Raw genomic sequence first — 19214 nt, forward strand, 5'->3', positions numbered from 1 at the left:
TTGTTGCCTTTGCTTTTGGTTTCAAATCCAAAACATCATTGCTAAGACCAGTGTCAAGAAGCATTTCCTCTTTGTTTTCCTCTAGGACTTTTATGATTTCAAGTCTTATGTTTAAGTCTTTAATCCATTTTGAGTTTATTTTTGTGTATGGTGTGAGATGGGGGTCCAGTTTCATTCTTTGTCATGTGGATATACAGTTTTCCCATCACCATTTATTGAAATGGTTATGCTTTCCCAATTCTTGACTCCTTTGTTGAAAATTAATTGACCATATATGCATGGGTTTATTTCTGGGCTGGATATTTTGCGCCATTGATCTATGTGTCTGTTTTTAGTGTCAGTACCATACTGCTTTGAGTACCATAGCTTTGTAATATAGTTTGAAATCAAGAAGTGTGTTACATCCAGCTTTGTTCTTCTTTCTTAGTATTGCTTTAGCTGTTTTGTTTGTGTGTGTGTGTGTGTGTGTGTGTGTGGTTTCATATGATTTTTAGGATTGTTTTTTCTATTTCTGTGAAGATGCAATTGGAGTTTGGATAGGGATTGCATTGAATTTGTAGATCATTTAAGGTAGTGTGGACATTCAGCAATATTAATCCTTTGAATCCATGAATATGAAGTATCTTTCCATTAATTTGTGTCTTCAATTTCTTTCATCAATGTCTTACAGTTTTCAGTTTAAGATCTTTTACGTCCTTGGTTAAATTTATTCCTCAGTATTTATTCTTTTTGATGCTGTTGTTAATGAGATTATTTGCTTCATTTTTCTTTCTGATATTTCATTGTTACTGTATAGAAATACAACTGATTTTTGTATATAGATTTTGTATTCTGCAACTTAACTAAATTTGTTTATTAGTTGTAACAGTTTTTAAAATTTGTTTATTTGTTTTGTTTTGTTTTGGTCTGTGTGTGTGGAGTCTTGGTTTTGCTATATATAGTTTCTTGTCGCCTGGAAATAGAAACAGTTATACTTCTTTGTTTCCAATTTGGATTCCTTTTCTTTTTTTTTTCTTTTTTTTTTTTTTTGTTGTCTGATTGCTGTGTCTAGGATATCTAATACTATGCTAAATAAAAGTGGCAAGAATGGACATCCTTGTCTTGTTCCTGACCTCAGAGGAAAAACTCAGTTTTTCATAATTGGGTATGAATGTTAGCTGTGAGCTTGTTATATACAGCCTTTATTATGTTGAAGTGTATTCCTTCTGTACCCAGTTTCTTGAGAGTTTTTATCATGAAAAGATGCTGTATTTTGTCATATGCTTTTTCCTCATCTATTGAGATGATATGATATTTATTCTTTGCTTTGTTAAAGCAGTATATCACGTTGATTGATTTGTGGATGTTGAACCATCCTATATCCCAGGAATAAATTCCATTTGATCATGGGGTATGATCCTTTTAATGTACTGTTGAATTCAGTTTCATAATATATTGTTGAAGTTTCTGCATCTATGTTTATTAGGGATATTGTCCTGTAATTTTCTTTTCTTATGGTGTTCTTATCTGGCTTTGGTATCAGTGGAATGCTGGCCTCATAAAATGAGTTTACAAGCATTCCCTTCTCTTTTAGTTTTTGGAAGAGTTTGAGAAGGATTGGTATAATTCTTTTAAAATATTTGGTAAATTCACCAGTAAAGCCATCTGGTCCTGGACTTTGTTGGGAAATTTTTGATTACTGATTCAGTCTCCTTACTAGTAATTGATCTGTTCAGATTTTCTATTCTTCATGATTCAGCCTTGATAGGTTCTTGTTTCTAGGAATTTTCCTTTTCTTCTAGATTATCTACTTTTTGGCATATAATTGTTCATAGTAGTCTCTTATGATCCTTAGTATTTCTGTCTTATCAGTTGTGTTTTCTCCTCTTTCATTTCTGATTTTATTTATTTGAATCATCTCTACTTTTTTTCTTAGTTATCTTAGCTATAGTTTTGTCAATTTTGTTAATCTTTTCAAAAAGACCCAGCTCATTGTTTCATTGATCTTTTCTATTGTTTTTCTGGTCTCTTATTTATTTCTGCTCCAGTCTTTGTTATTTTTTCCTTCTACTAACTGTGGACTTATTTTGTTCCTCCTTTTCCAGTCCCTTGAGATGTAAAGTTAGGTTGTTTATTTGTGATATTTCGTTTTTCTTCATTTTTGTACTTATCACTATAAACTTCCCTCTTAGAACAGCTTTTTATTGCATCCCAAAACTTTTGGTATGTTGTGTTTCCATTTTCATTTGTCTCAAGGTATGTTTTTGATTTCCCTTTTGATTTCTTCTTTGACCCTAATAGTTGTTCAGGAGCATGTTGTTTAATCTCCATATATTTGTGAATTTTCCAGTTTTCTTCTTTTAATTGATTTTTAGTTTCATGCTATTGTGGTTGGAAAAGATGCTTGATATGATTTCATTCTTCTTTTAAAACTTAAGACTTGTTTTGTGCCCTAACATACGATATTTCCTGGAGAATGTTCCATGTGCACTTAAGAAGAATGTGTATTCTGTTGCTGCTGAAGGGAATGCTCTGTGTATATCTGTTAGAGCCATCTGGTATAAGGTATAGTTTAAGTCTGATGTTTCCTTATTGATTTTCTTTCTGGATGATCTATCCATTATTGAAAGTGGGGTCTTGAAGCCCCCTACTATTATTGTATTGCTGTCTATTTCTATGTTCAGATCTGTTAATATTTGTTTTATATATTTAGGTGTTCCAATGTTGGGTGCATAAGTATTTACAGTTGCTGTATCCTCCCAATGGAGGATTATATAATTATAATGACCTCTTTGTCTCTTATTACAGTTTTTGGCTTCAAGTCTATTTTGTCTGATGTAAGTAGAGCTACCTCTACTTTCTGCTGATTTCCACTTGTATAGAATATCTTTTTCCATCCCTTTACTTTCTTTGTGCGTCTTTAAAGCTGAAATGAATCTCTTATAGGCAGCAAATAATTTAGTCCTGTTTTTTAAAATCCATTCAGCCACTTTATGACTTTTGATTAGAAAATTTAGTCCATTTACATTTAAAGTATTTATTGATAGGTTGGACTTATTTTATTGTTTTCTGATGTTTTGTAGTTCTGTTGCTCCTTTCTTCTCCTGTTGCTCTTTTCCTTTGTGATTTGATGATTTTCTGTAGTGGTATGTTCTTACTCTTTTTTATTTATCTTTGTGTATCAACTGTAGAGTTTTGTTTTGTAGTTACCTTGAGACTTGCATAAAAAAATCTTACAGTTTTAACAGTCTCTTTTGAGCTGATAAAACTAACTTTGAATGCGTACAAAAGCTCTACAATTTTACATTCACTTTCTCACATTTTATGGGGTTTTTTTTGCGGTACACGGGCCTCTCACTGCTGCGGCCTCTCCCGTTGCAGGGCACAGGCTCCGGACGCGCAGGCCCAGCGGCCACGGCTCACGGGCCCAGCCACTCCACGCGGCATGTGGGATCTTCCCGGACCGGGGCACGAACCCATGTCCCCTGCATCAGCAGGCGGACTCTCAACCACTGCACCACCAGGGAAGCCCTCACATTTTATGTTTTTAATGTCACAATTTGTATCTTTTAATATTGTGTCTCCATTAATAAATTATTATAGATACAGTACTTTTGTCTTTTAACATTTATACTACAGTTATAAGTGATTAACTACCACCATTACAATATTAGAGTATTCTGAATGCAACTATGTATCAACCTTTATCAGTGAGTTTTGTACTTTTATATGTTTTCCTGTTACTAATTAGCATCCTTTCATTTCAGCTTGAAAGAACTTCCTTTAGCATTTCTTGTAAAGCTGGTCTAGTGATGAACACCTTCAGTTTTTGTTTGTCTAGGAAACTCTTTATTTTTCCTTCAATTCTGAAGGACAGCTTTGCCAGGTAAAATATTCTTAGTTGGCAGTTTTTTCTTTCAGCACCCAGAATATATCATTCCACAATCTGGTCTACAAGGTTTTTGCTGAAATATTCACTCAATCTAATGGGAATTCCTTTGTATGTAGCAAGTTGCTTTTCTCTTGCTGCTTTTAAGGTTCTCTCTTTGTCTTTAACTTCTGGCAATTTAATTACTGTGAGTTTCAGTGTGGGTCTCTTGAGATTCACCTTCTTTAGTAATTTCTGGGATTTTGGGATCTGGATGTCTGTTTCTTTCCCCAGGCTAGGATAGTTTTCAGCCATTATTTCTTTAAATAAGCTTTCTTCCCCTTTATCTCTTTTTCTTCTGGAACCCTTATAATGTGTACATTGGTCCACTTGATGGTGTCCCATAAGTTCCTTAAGCTGCTTTCACTCTTTCTCACTCTTTTTTTTTCATTTTGCTTCCGTGATTGCATTAATTCCACTGCCCTGTCTTCAAGTTCACTGATCCTTTCTTTCAGTTGATCTGTCTTCTGTTGAAACCTTCTATTGAAATTTTCAGTTCAGTTATTCTGTTCATTAGCTCTATGATTTCTGTTTGGTACTTTTAAATATTTTATATGACTTTGTTGGAATTCTCATTTTGCTCATGCATTGCTTCCCTGACCTTGATGGGCATCTTTATGTGTTATTTTGAACTATCAGGTAAATCACTTGTCTCTGTTTCATTAAATTCAGTTTCTGGAGATTTATTTATTTATTTATTTTTTAAACATATTCCCGTTTCTTCATTTTTCTTGACTTTCTGTCTTGGTCTCTGAACGTTAGACAAAACAGGTACCTCCCCAGTCTTGAGAGATTGGTCTGGTATAAGAGATGAACCTTTCCAGTCAACCTGGCCTGGGCTCTTAGTTACCTGTCAAACCTTTGTGATTATCCAAGCCTCTGCCTTTGTTCTTAGTGGCTCACAGAAGTTAAGGGTGTGCCAAGATCCATCAGTGTCCCAAAGGGGAGGATTGCAGTCAGTCAGCACCTAGATGCAGGTTGATTAGAAGCCAGAACTTCAGGCAGCAGCTGAGAAAGTATGCAATAAAATTCCTTTCAGGGAGAAACTGAAGATGGGCATTTTTGCCTGCCCCCTCTGCACTGAGCCTGGATGTATACCTGCAGGGGTAGTGGGATGTTCCTGTGCCCATTTAAAAGATGCTTATTTTCTTTGCTTGTAAATGCAAGCCCTTCTGGCTTCTAGAACTGGGTGTTCTGAGAGCCCATCCCTCAGGCAGGAGCCTTAAAAATTGGGGCACTAGATGTGTGGTCCAAACCCTCTGCTCCTCAGGGAGGATCTGGGAGTTGGAGGTTTCTTCCCAACTGTATGGTGATGTGCCAGGAGTGGGATTTATGGCAAGAGTTTCTCAGCCTTTCCCACCCATTTTGATGTAGGTATTTTCTCATTTATCTGTTGTAAAGGAATCATTCAGCTAGTTTGGGGATTTATCTCAGAGGGAATTGCTCCACGTGTAGCTGTTTGTTCAGTGGGTCCATGGGAGGATGGAAGTTCAGGAGCCTCCTATGTTGCCATCTCGGTGCTTCCCTCTATATCTGTTAATTCCTTTCTTATGATAAAATAGCAAGTATTAAGCATCATCATTAAATATTGTCAAAGTCAATATTAACTTAATTTTTAAGTTAAGAGTAACTGACTTTTAAAATTCTGAAATATTTAACTCCTTAATGTTATTCTCAGCGGCAAAATTTAGAAGTATTTTCAAAGAATTCCCATATTTCAACTATATACAGTCCAAAGCCTTTGATGATGTAAGTATTTTGTTTAATTATTTACTTATCTGCCTTTTCTTACTAGATTGTGTGCTCTCTAAGGGCAGAGACTAGATCACATTCATCTTTTTGTCTTCAGTGCTACACTCAGTGACTGGTACATTATAAGAGCTCAAAAAATGTTTGTTAAATGAATGCATGTAATTTTCATAGGTGGGTTTTTTATATTTGTTAGATTTATAACAATTTTTCTGGAAGCTAAAGAAATTATTTTCTTCTAGGTCTATCTAGCATATTACTTTGACCAAACAAGATGATAAATTATTAATAGTTTTATTTTTTGAGGGTGATAGACCTAGAGCCAGCTTATAATTTTAATAAGTTTAGAGGTAAAGATGTTTGAACTATTATTCCATAGAGTCTTCTTAAGGCATATTTTCTAACAAATTGAGAATTGAAAATTTCTGTATATTCTATGGTTGATTAAATTTTATTTTTTAGCTTCTTTATACAGATAGGAATTTTGTGATTTGTGCTCCAACTGGTTCGGGGAAAACTGTATTGTTTGAGCTAGCTATAACAAGATTGTTAATGGAAGTACCATTGCCATGGTCGAACATTAAAATTGTTTACAGTAAGTATTTATATATTGAAAGAGTGCTAATTAATTATAATAATGATAAACCATTGAGGTAAAAGTAAGAAATAAGTTCAAATTCAAGACATAAGAATTATTATTTGGTTTTCCATACTTTTTAAATAAAGACCTGTCACATTTGGTCTTATCTGTTAACATTAAATTCAAAACACATTTTCCCAGATTTACAAATAAAAATAGTATTGGAATTGAGAATTTGGCCTTTACATGTTTATTTTTAAAAGGACAGGGAAGATGAACAAATAGAATCAAACATTTTGTAATCTGAGAAATTTCCATAGGAACCTCTATTCTCTTTTTTTAGGTATATATTAAAATTTTTTCATCAAAATAATTTATACACATGGTTAAAAAAATCAGTGATCACAAAGGGTGATAATTTCCACCCTACCTTTCTTCATTCTTAGTTACAATCTCCTGAGGAATCACTTCTTTTTCTATTTTTAGTTCTGTTCGGTGATTACTTTTATAGTTCTAAATAATATGTTTATATTGTTAATTTTTAATTTATAAATACTAGGCAGCACCTAGATGTGTGCTAACTTTATTAACTATTTGTGAAAATAATTTTCAAATTGCACTGATATTTAAAATAAATATCTTATATTGTTGTAGTGGCACCAATAAAAGCCCTGTGTAGTCAGCGTTTTGATGATTGGAAAGAAAAATTTGGACCAATAGGATTGAACTGTAAAGAACTCACTGGAGATACAGTAATGGATGACTTATTTGAGATTCAGCAAGCCCATATTATTATGACAACTCCAGTAGGTGTTGCTTATATTTTATTATTTCCTTGGTTTATTAGCAAATATCTCTTTCTCTTCACCATGGAAAAAAGTTAAAAGAAAATACAAAGTAGAAGACTATAATTGCAATGTGAAGCAAACAATACGTACTAGTATTCAGGGTACATACGGAATACTAACAAATCAATTAAGTAAAAGACAAACAACCAAATGGAGTAAATAGGCAAAAGATATGAATAGGCAGTTTGTTATTGTGGATGATTTGTAATCATACTTATTGCTTGTATTCTTTATCCAAATATTATGTATTGTAGCAGGAGGACCTTGGTAGAGCTTAGAAAGGGTAATTAGACTATACTTTTGAATATTTTTGATTAAACTTAAAAAATAAATGGGAGTTCAATTTTTTAAACACATGATTATCAAAATTCTTTAAAATTTTAAAAATCTTTAAGTATCTTTTGGGATACTTTTAAGACATCAACTAAAATATTGCCCATCATTTGTAACAAGTCATGTTAAAATTTTTACCAACATCTTAATAATACTTATTATAATTCCTTATCATGTTAAACCACTTGCATTTTTTCTCTAGGAAAAATGGGATAGCATGACTAGGAAATGGAGAGACAACTCTTTGGTCCAACTGGTTCGATTGTTTCTCATTGATGAGGTAGTGAACGCGTTATTCACTTTCAGAGATAAACATGAAGAGATGATTTGAATGGATATAAAGAAACAAGACATTTTCAACCAAACTCTATGTTTGCTTTATCCCTTCAAGTGGAAAATGCTTATTTTCTTAAGAAAGAGTGTTTAATATTGTTTTACATTTTAATTGACTAGATAGATTTTTATTTTTATAGCTAATGAGTCTTAATTTTTTTCTCAGATACACGTTGTAAAAGATGAAAATCGTGGACCAACTCTTGAAGTTGTAGTCAGCAGAATGAAAACTGTGCAGTTTTTATCTCATGCTGTAGAAAATACCAGCAGTATTATTCCAATGAGATTTGTAGCTGTATCTGCAACAATTCCAAATGCTGAGGATGTAAGTTAGAATTTTAGTCTATCAGAATTTTTTATGACTTAGTGAAATATTTAATCTTAGAGAAAAGTGAGGGTTTTTTTTTTTTTCTGTAAATCACCTAACCAACTTAATAGGAAAAGTATATTGTGGAAAGTTATGGTTAGATCTCATAGGGTATGACAGCATTAAGGCCATAAAATTTGGTTGATTGGGCTTAATAAAATATGTTTGGTGCAAGTCTATTGTTTAATAGTATCTAAAAGTCATACTTTCATGGGTTTTAGACACTTCATAATATGAGGTGTTATGTTACCCCCAATTCTATGTGCCTGGAATTGTGGTAAGCACTAATGATAGATGCAAAAGTGAAAACATATAGACCCTGCTCTTGAAGAGGATCTCATGGTTAATAGGGTACATGAACATGTAAAGAAATAATTGTACAGTATTATACTTTCTATAACAAACACATGTCCTAATTTTCTTCTTCAGTTTTTTGGCAAACTTGAAAAGTAGTACAATTTCACTCTGCTTTCTTACTCCTATTTACTTCTCAGCCTACTGTAATATGACTTTTCCCCCAGCTAATTCTTAGAAATTGTTTCCACAAAAGCTGTTGTACAGTATTCTCTAATCCAATGTAAAATTTTGCCTTTATCTTTAGTTTAGCACAGTTAATCCTTTTTGTTCTTAAAATGACTACTTGTTTTGTTTATATTCAAGAATAATAGAGAAAATTTTAAAGTATGTGTAAATTAAAAAAAACCCAGCATTTGTCCTTCTAGATGTATTGATGGAATCATAATATACATACACTTTTATGACTTGCATGTTAGCTACAAATGTTTCCATGTTATTAACTACTCTTCTTTAATACAATTTTTTGTGGTTTTATTGTAATTTATTTAATAACTTAATGGTGGAAGATTGTTTCCATTTTTTGCTATTGTAAATAGTCTTGAAATTATATCTAAGAAAACATCACATTTATTTCCTTAGGATGGTCTGCTAAAGTAGAATAACTGAGTCAAAGGGTATATAAAACTCTAAGAACACAGTGCTTTCAATAAATGTTATATTCATTTATACCTCTACCATCAGCCATTTCTCTGTATTCTAATGCTGGATAGTATAATAATGAAATTATTATTGTTATTATTACTTTTAAATAGTTCTCAAATTTGTTATTTGAAATGGTACCTTATTTTAAAATTTTGTACTGCATTGATTACTACATTGATTTACTGAAGTAAATATTAATATATTTGTCAACTATTTTAAGTTCTTATTTTGCAACCTGCAAGGTCATAGACTTAACCCTTTTTTCACATTGGGATACTAAACTTTTCTTATTTATTCGTAAGCAGTGACAAAATATCAATACTCTGTAATTCTTGAAACTCTCTTCCCCTTTGTGATAATCACTACTTCTGTGAATGCTATCTCTCTGTCTCTTTCTACAAGTCCTCTACCTCAGTTTTCCCCTGAGTTAAGGCCTTCAACCTTTGCCTTCTGCTCTGCTCAAACTGTAAATTCTTGTTCTCATCCCTACCCATGAGAGCCTTGAAAATGTTTTAATATTTCCTTCCTGTGCCATTAAAAACTCATTAATTTATCTTCCTGTCAAAGAAACAATCAGTTTCATAGCAGGGCACGGAAGCCTGATTACTAACCAGGCTATGTGAAGTTAAGGATGGCTCTCCACAGCTCCAGAAATTAACTAAGGACTCTAGCATTGAGTCTGAAATGTGCTTTTGGCACTGCTATCTCTCAGTGTTTATTTGTTCTTTGTTTAAAAAAGTTGTCAGCCTTTGCCAGTCTAAGCCAATCATTACTTTGCTACTCTTCAGCTAATATTTAGGATAACACAAGAGAAGTGTCAGCCATATCTGGGCATCATTCTGAAAAATAGCAAAGAAGTTACAGTGCTAGTGAGAAATTTGACTTCTCTGTTGAAATTAATTTTAATTTTACTTTAGACTCTTAGGAGGAAAATAAAACAAAATAATAATAATTAATTGGAAGTTTACCATGTTAAAAGTGGGTATAATCTTGAACCACTGTTATTGAAAATATTTACCAATATATCAATAGAACAGTGTCACTAGAATATGTAATGTTGAAAAAGACTACTTGACTAAATATTTTTAAACTTGACTTTAAAGTGAACTATAATTGGGCTTTTTAGCCATAAAACTTTACTAGAAAAAAATTTAATGTGTATGTTTCTGTCATTTAAAGATTGCAGAATGGCTTTCAGATGGTGAAAGATCTGCTGTATGTCTGAAAATGGATGAGGGACATAGACCAGTGAAACTTGAGAAAGTGGTCCTTGGATTTCCCTGCAGTAATAACCAAACCGAATTTAAGTTTGATTTAACCCTCAACTACAAAGTTGCCAGTGTTATACAAACGTACTCTGATCAGAAACCCACGCTTGTGGTATGGTTTGTTGGTTGCTTATTTTTTAGTGTAATGTTCAGTTTTTAATATGATTAATACAAAAATTATTCATTCATTTTTAGTTTTGTGCAACAAGGAAAGGTGTGCAACAGGCTGCTTCTGTTCTTGTGAAAGATGCGAAATTTATTATGACTGTGGAACAGAAACAGAGGTATATTTTAAATTTTTTTCTTGGAGGTAGAAAGACTTTTAGGGATAACCTAGATGAGATGAGAAAACTGGGTTGACCTTTTCAAGTTACTTGACCTCTCTAAGCCTTAGTTTCCTCATCTGTAAAATAAGGATAAAAGTAAGTTGGATGATTAAGACAATGAATCTTGATGCAACTGTGATCCTGTCTTCTTTATTTCATAGCCAGATTTGAAAGATTATTCATATTGCTGTCTTCAATTTTTTACTCACTTTCAATCCAGTATCTGTTGTAATCTTTTACTAAAGCTGATCTTGTTAATTGATCTCTCAGGAGCTTCTAACACATTTGACCACTCCCACCCAATTTAAAAATTCCAGACTCTGTGTTTCCATGATCATTTCTACCATGTTTCTTGCTACTTTGCTTTCTACTCATTCTCAGTCCCTTTTCACTTATAATACCTGATTCTTAAATGTTAACATTCTAGGGGTTCTATCCAAGGTTCATTCTTTCTAATGCCACACTCCTAGGTATTTGAGTCTCATTATCACATGGTTCAAAGAACACATGTATACACATATTTATATATGTCTGTGAATTTACAAATTTACAGCTCCAACACAGACCTCCATTCTGAGCTCCAGGTCTACCATCCACCTGCCTGACATCTCCGATTGTATATCTGTGGGCATGTCAAACTCAGTATGTCCAAAAGAGAACCTTGGTTCTTTCTCTCAAGTCAGTTCCTCCTCCAGTGTTCCCCATCCTGATTATTTATCATCTCCCTAGTTGCTCATGCAGAAACCTGTCATTGACATCTCCTTCACCTTCTTCCCCATAGGCAATCAATTACCAAGTCCTGTCTATTCTTACTTGTAAATATATCTCAAATATATCATTTTATCTTCATCAGCACTGCCACCTTCCCCATTCAAGTAATTATTAATCTCTTGCCTTTTATCTGATGACCACAAACACACTCTTATCCCACTTTAATCTATTATATTCATAGCAGAGTGAATGTTTAAAATTACAAATCTAAACATGTCATTTTTCTGCCTAAAACACTTTAATAGTTTCTTGTTGTCATTAGGCTAAAATCCTAAATACTTAATATTGCCTGCAATACCCTGTATAATGTGTTCTGTGAATACACCAAACTGTTATCCTACACAGAGCTTTCCTGAATCATATTTTCTTTGCCCAGAATTGTTTTTTACCTCTTATTCATCCTTCAAGTCTCACCTTTAATATCAGTTTCTTAAGAAGTTTTCCATGATTCTTAGTGTCCCTTTATTTGCTTTTACAGGCACCCTATATTTTTATTTCATAAAACTTACTGTAATTATAATAAATATGCTTTTGTTTAATTGTTATTTAATATCTGTTCTATTCCTTAGATTGTAAACGTCTTGAGGAAAGAAGGACTCATGGTCATCTTATTTACCCCTCAATCTTAGCAAGACTCAGCAGAGTGCCAGCACATGCTTACTACTAATATTAGCTTATTATTAATAACAATTTTTGGAAATAAATAAGTTTAGTGGTAGACCTCAAACCAAAGTTGGATTAGATCATTACATGTGGATATGAGCAGATACTAATTTTTCTGACTAATTTTCTACGGTGGGGGATGTACTTTTCTTCACTTTGGATCAGATCAGCTTTCCAATTACAGTCTACCCTGTGGCTACACCTCTGGTTACTTTTCAACCAAAGATGTGTACCAAACCTAGAGGATACCACTTTAGCTTTCTGACATTTGACTTTCTATCCACTAAAAGGGTGGATCTCTAGTCATTTAGTGCATTAAAGAATTACATATGCAGCCACCTATCCATGCTGTATATACTATTTTCATAATTTTACTTCTGCTTTAAGGATTTAACTTGATCTCCTTAGTTACAGCCATAAGATAAAAACTCTCTATGGTGCAGCTTTTGTTACAAACATCAGCAAAGCATGATTAAACAATAAGATACAGTAGAGAGCCAGAGAAGGAGAAACCAAAATAGAGCTTATAGCCAAAAAAGTACATGAGGTCTAAGAGGTAGACAGAAAGGGAAAATGTGAAATTAATGCTATCAAGATAACAATAACATAGATTTCTTTCTACCTACCTCTTTGTTTTATACTCTAGAGAATATTTATCATATATCACGGTCAGTCTGTTACTCAGGCACAATAAACAGTTGAATAGATTCTCATTTGTATGTTCGGCTTTTACTTCATTCCCTGAGAAAAGCATAAGTGAAAAGGAGTGGAATGCCATTTTGAGTTGCTATAGACTAGGGGAAGAGACTGCTGCTTATGTCAATTCCCCTTTAACCAGTCACATTCTAGCAGCTCCCTCAAGATTTCTTTTTGCCCATAAACCCCAGATTCTGTTACTAAGGTTTCTGAACTTGTCTAACATGCCCAACTTTTTGTGTACTCTGGTCTCTTCAGCTTTTTTAAAAATAATTTTTCTGTTGTATCATGCATTTAACTTAAAAAATATTTCTATATTTTAAAAAATTTTAGTTAACTTCAGGAAGTTAATTGGTAGTATTCTCATTGTGAAAATGTTTCCTGAGCCTTTGGGGGTATTTTTCTCTCTCTTTTTTTTTTTTTTTTTTGATTTTATTTATAATTATTTATTTCCCTATTTTCCCCAGTTTTTTTGAGATATAATTGACATATAACACTGTATAAGTTTAGGGTGTACAGAATAAAGATTTGACTTACATATAGCATGAAATGATTACCACAATAAGTTTAGTGCATATTCATCATCCATACATATAGATACAAAATTAAAGGAATAGAGATGTTTTTCACTTGTGATGAGAACTGTTAGGATTTACTCTTTTAACAACTTTTATATGTAACATGCAGCAGTGTTAATTATATTTATCATGTTGTACATTGTATCCCTAGTACCTATTTATCTTATAACTGGAAGTTTGTGCCTTTTGACTCCTTCATCCAGTTGCCCCTCCCCACCCCCTCAACCCCTCACCTCTGGTAACCATAAATCTGATCTCTTTTTCCATGAATTTGTTCATTTTTGAAGTATAATTGACCTTCAACACTGTGTTAGTTCCTATTACACAACACAGTGATTTAGTATTTCCATACATTTCAAAATAATCACCATGATAAGTCTAGTTACAATCTGTCACTATGCAAGATATTATATAATTATTGACCATATTCCCACACTCTACATTTTGTACCCATGACTCATTTATTTCATAACTGGAAGTTTGTTCCTTTTAATCTCCCTCACCCATTTCTGTCCTCCACCCACCTCTCTCCCCTCTGGCAACCACCTGTTTGTTTTCTGTATCTATGACTCTGTTTTTATTTTATGTTTGTTCATTTGTTTTGTTTTTTAGATTCCACACGAGTGAAATCATGTGGTATTTGTCTTTCTCTGTCTGACTTATTTCACTTATTTGTCTTTCTCTGTCTGACTTATTTCACTTAGCATAATACCCTGTAGGTTCATCCAGTTGTCACAAATGGCAAGATTTCATTCTTTTTTATGGCTGAGTAATATTTTACACACACACACACACACACACAAGTACCACATCTTCTTTATCCATTCATCTATTGTTAGACACTTAGGTTGCTTCCATATCATGGCTATTGTAAATAATGCTGCAATGAACATAGGGGTGTATATGTCTTTTTGAATTGGTGGTTTTGTTTTTGTTGGATAAACACCTCGGAGTGAAATTGCTGGATCATATGGTAGTTCTATTTTAAAATTTTTGTGGAATCTCCATATTGTTTTCCATAGTGGCTGCATTAATTTACATTCCCACCAATAGTGCATGAGGATTCCCTTTTCTCCACATCCTCACCAACACTTATTTGTTGTCTTTTTGATAATAGCCATTCTGACAGGTGTGAGGGTATATCTCATTGTGGTTTTGATTTCCATTTCCCTGATGATTAGTGATGTTGAGCACCTTTTCTTGTTCTGCTGTCCATTTGGATGTCATCTTTGAAAAAAAAGTCTATTCAGGTCCTCTGCCCTTTTTAAAATTGGATTATTTAGGTTTTTTTTTTCTTAGTTATAAATTAGGGACTTCTCAGTATGAAAGTTAGATATTCTCTGCTTCTTAAAGATGGTTTTCAAAAAATGATGTTGTGAAAATATTTTGATATCTGTAATCTTCAAAATAATTAACTAATACACTAAGAGTTTTGATGTTAATGGGAATAACTCAATAATTTTGTGTTTTTTAAAATAGGTTACATAACTGTGCATATTCCATAAGAGATTCAAAACTGAGAGGTAGGTTTAGAGATAATTTTTGAATAGTATTTTCAGCTATAGATAAGAAGAGCCAATTACTGATGAAATATCAACAGTACATAACAGATGATATATTTCTTTTATAGATATCTTAATACATGGTGTTGCTTATCATCATGCTGGTATGGAGCTGTCAGATAGAAAAGTAGTTGAAGGAGCTTTTACTGTTGGAGATCTACCAGTTCTTTGTAAGTAAAACGTATTCTTGTGAATATTATGAGATCTTTTGGAAAAAGAAAAAGCTCAGGTATTCTGACTCATTTCTGCTTTTCTTCCAAGAATCTAAAATTATATAACTATCCATACATATACGTGCTATAGTAAACTCTCTGGCAATTTTAGTTCTTTATCATCTTACTGAACATAGTGCAATTTGAAAAGTAAGAATTAGTAGCTTTTTGGTTTTAAGATATATTATTTTACGTTGTAATGTTTTCTTTTTCCTTTTTATTCTGAATTTCCTATATATGAGTTTTATTACATTTATAAGAATATATCTTCTATAAGAAAATGTTTACTTGAAGCAATAAAGTTATATGACTTAAAAGTAATATTCCATAATTTGATGCAGTTACTACCAGTACCTTAGCCATGGGAGTAAATTTGCCTGCTCACCTGGTAGTTATAAAATCTACAATGCATTATGCTGGAGGAATGTTTGAAGAGTACAGTGAAACAGATATTCTACAGATGATTGGTAGAGCTGGTCGACCTCAAGTAAGTGACAGTGTTTCACTTTTTGTAATTTATTTAAGGACAAGATAAAAAGCAAAAAAAGGAAATAATTTTGTATTTTTTGTTAAACAAAAGATTAACATTTCACATTTAGATTAGGTTTAAGCATAAATGTAACTAAGAAAATGTACTTTAACGGAGGAGTAGAAGTAAAACAAGTCTCACCAAAGGAGACATACTCCCTTCATTCCCTCTAAGCTCCCATTGGTTGATGAATGGTTGGGTTGATAAATGGTTGGGTTTATTAATGTGTATGCTGTTAAAGAGTTTTTTTGGTTTTGAGTATTTTTGGTTTTGTTTGTTTTTTATTCTGAATAGGGATGCTATTGGCATTTTGGATGGGACAGTTTTTCATTGTGTAGGACTGTCATACATTGCAGAACATGTACCATCCCTGGATCCTAGCACAAAATGCCAACAGTGGTCCCAAGATATTGCGACAATTAAAAATCAGCCCATATGCATTATAAAACATGGCCTAATCTGACAAATTCTTGAATAAAGAAGTCATTCATATAGGTACTAGGGAACATTTAGGAAGAATATCTTTTCAAAGAATATCAAAATATTGTGTCATACAAATTTATAATTATTATAGGATAAATTAGATTATAAATAAATTGCCCCGAATCTTACAGCTTTTAACCAGTTACCTAAGTTTGTTTTGATATTACTACTGCCAAAATTATGTTACATTGAAACCAAAGTGGTACTTTTACATCTATACTCTTGGAAGGTTTTTAAGTCAAATTTTCAGTTAATATTCAAATTCAGAAGCATTTTTAAGGCCTTCTTGACCTGTTGTTTAAGACAGGGAACTGTTTAATATAAAATGAAAATCTTGAGTTATTGAAGAAGACTGGTATCAACATGTGCTTTTCTTTACTAAATTTCTCTGTTTTCTTTTTTTTTTTTTTCCTTCCAGTTTGATACTACAGCTACTGCAGTTATTATGACTCGGTTAAGTACAAAAGAGAAGTATATTCAGATGCTAGCTTGTAGTGACACTGTAGAAAGCAGGTAATATGGAAAATATTCCCAAAAGATGTTAATACGTTAATGTTAATATAGGCTGTATTTTTCCTTTTAATATATTAGGGGATTTTCTTGAAACTTTTCAATAATCTAATTAGAAAGTGTGTACTTTTAAGAAATTTAATAGTTAAAAAAGAGACAGTGTAATATCTTTGTTCAGCAATGCTTCTTAGCATGCAGTTGCATGTATCCTTGTTATAAAAGGCCAAATTAGTAATGGGAGGAATGTAATTTTCACATCTTTTTACATCTTTAAAATTTGCATAATAGTAGGAGACAGGCAACCTGAGACCTTTTAGTAAAGTGTTTGATTATAATACTTTTGGGGAAAATAGGATGTAATCCACTCCCCACCCTTTTTTAAAGCAATAATGTCTTCTAGATCCATGGAGTAGAGAGAAATCTATAATGTTTTTAAAAGTTAAACTGACATTTTAAGGTTTTGTCATATTTTTGAAAATTAACTTTCATGAATTATTAAAGTAACAATATTATTCAATTAAATTATTGAATTATTCAAATATTATTCTAAACAAGTAACAGTTGTATGGCACTGAAATATATATTACTAATGAAAAGGTTTTTTTTTCATTAGTTTGCACAGACATCTTATTGAGCATTTAAATGCGGAGATAGTATTGCATACCATCACAGATGTGAATATTGCTTTGGAATGGATACGATCAACCTTGCTTTATATCAGAGCCTTGAAAAATCCATCTCATTATGGTTTGTTACTTTGATTTTGAAGAGTAGTAACTTTATCAAGCCAATTGGGCCTACTTTATACTAATAAGTCACAGAATAGATTATAGAAACTAATAGTTAGCAGAAGTAAAAACAATTATAACAAATACAGTTAGAGCAAGAGTAGAGAAACGTGAGAAATATTTATCTGTTTTACTTCTAGTCTTTTAATAAGGTTTGAACTCAACACCATTAAAAATAGATCTTTTAGAAAAAAATTATCTCAAAAAATTTTTAAATGCCTAAAATTATTTAAAATAAGTTAAAGTCAAAAAGAGATTTTGAATTTTGTCTGAACTGGTGTTCAAATCAAAGTATATAGTAATACTGTTGCTGCTGGAATTTTCTTCTTGCTTCTAAAGCTAGCACACATATGGTTATGTTGCTTCTAGAGGGTTCTTTCATGTGGTACAGGTTATAAAATAAAAATGCTTGAGATTGCAGAATATCAAATTAAAACCTGACGTGTTATAATACCATTCTAATACACATAGGTTCAAAACTTTCAGACCTCTAAGGAAAAAAAATACATGTAGTATTCCTGGTCACTGTTATACAATAAAAATAACAAGAGATAGCCAATTAATATTGAAAGGATTTCACAACAGTGTTTATTTTCTATAGATGTTTAAGCCTTGTTTTAACTTTAAGCTACTTTTTTCTTCTATTTAAGATTGAGTTAGATTACTCTTTTCTAGTTAACTGGGGTATAAAGTGAGCTTATAAAGATGAATTCATCTCATTGTATTTTATTTTTAATAAATTGTCATAACTTATATAGGTTTTGCATCTGGATTGAGCAAAGATGGAATTGAATCAAAATTACAAGGTTAGATGCATTTCCTTCTAAAAAATTATATTCTATACATTTTAATGAAAAAGTTTAGTTATTTTGAAAGTAAGAATGCTCCGGGAAAGTATTTTTTAAAGTAACCTTGTTTGCAGAAAAGAAAATATGGATTTCTTTTTCACAGGTAAATAAAGCTTGGCACATGTACTTTTTTTCTGTATTAATCTATTTATTAATTCTATCAGAATATCTTCCTTTGTATAACATGTTAACTTCGTTTGTTTTTATTTTTAAAATGATCCTGGTCTTTGGAAATGTTGCCTATAGATACTCAACTCTTTATGTTCCTTTTCTAGTTTACTTTTAACTGAAAATACAAGCCAAGCTTGATTATGGGCTTCTTATCTTAATCTGTGCTAATGAAATATTCCTATCAAACCCAGTTTTAGTTTTCAGTTAATCACTCAGTATTTCATTACCTATCTTTTAAAATATCAAAATATTGTTAAGCATTTATTAGGAGTAGAAATTGCTGCCTCTTCATTGTATTGAGACTGTCTTCCAGGAAAAGAAAACATGTTAGATCCCAAAAAATACTTAGCCAATTTTAATTTATTCTCTACTTGGATATACACATATGGCAAATAAAAATGCAGAGATAAGGATGAAGCAGTAAAATTGTCTTTCTTAAAGAATAAATATATTGTTAAAACATGCTGATTAGGGGCTTCCCTGGTGGCGCAGTGGTTGAGAGTCTGCCTGCCGATGCAGGGGACACGGGTTTGTGCCCCGGTCCGGGAAGATCCCACATGCTGCGGAGCGGCTGGGCCAATGAGCCATGGCCACTGAGCCTGCACGTCCCGAGCCTGTGCTCCGCAACGGAAGAGGCCACAACAGTGAGAGGCCCGCGTACCACAAAAAAACATGCTGATTAGCAATAGCTTA

At 32.5% G+C, this 19214-nt stretch overlaps 1 protein-coding gene across 1 annotated transcript in view; it reads left to right on the forward strand.

Moving 5' to 3' along the window:
* HFM1 (helicase for meiosis 1) overlaps positions 1–19214 on the forward strand; it is a 135822-nt gene that overhangs the window by 22569 nt on the left and 94039 nt on the right. The window contains exons 6-18 of the mRNA XM_060142486.1: positions 5586–5656; positions 6119–6251; positions 6891–7042; positions 7620–7697; positions 7917–8075; positions 10296–10496; positions 10580–10668; positions 14898–14941; positions 15049–15150; positions 15534–15679; positions 16623–16717; positions 17328–17461; positions 18261–18308. Of these exons, the coding sequence (XP_059998469.1) occupies positions 5586–5656; positions 6119–6251; positions 6891–7042; positions 7620–7697; positions 7917–8075; positions 10296–10496; positions 10580–10668; positions 14898–14941; positions 15049–15150; positions 15534–15679; positions 16623–16717; positions 17328–17461; positions 18261–18308 (1452 nt within the window). The remainder of the gene's footprint in view (positions 1–5585; positions 5657–6118; positions 6252–6890; positions 7043–7619; positions 7698–7916; positions 8076–10295; positions 10497–10579; positions 10669–14897; positions 14942–15048; positions 15151–15533; positions 15680–16622; positions 16718–17327; positions 17462–18260; positions 18309–19214) is intronic.

This window comes from Lagenorhynchus albirostris, chromosome 2 (assembly GCF_949774975.1).
Source record: "Lagenorhynchus albirostris chromosome 2, mLagAlb1.1, whole genome shotgun sequence".
NCBI lineage: Eukaryota > Metazoa > Chordata > Mammalia > Artiodactyla > Delphinidae > Lagenorhynchus > Lagenorhynchus albirostris.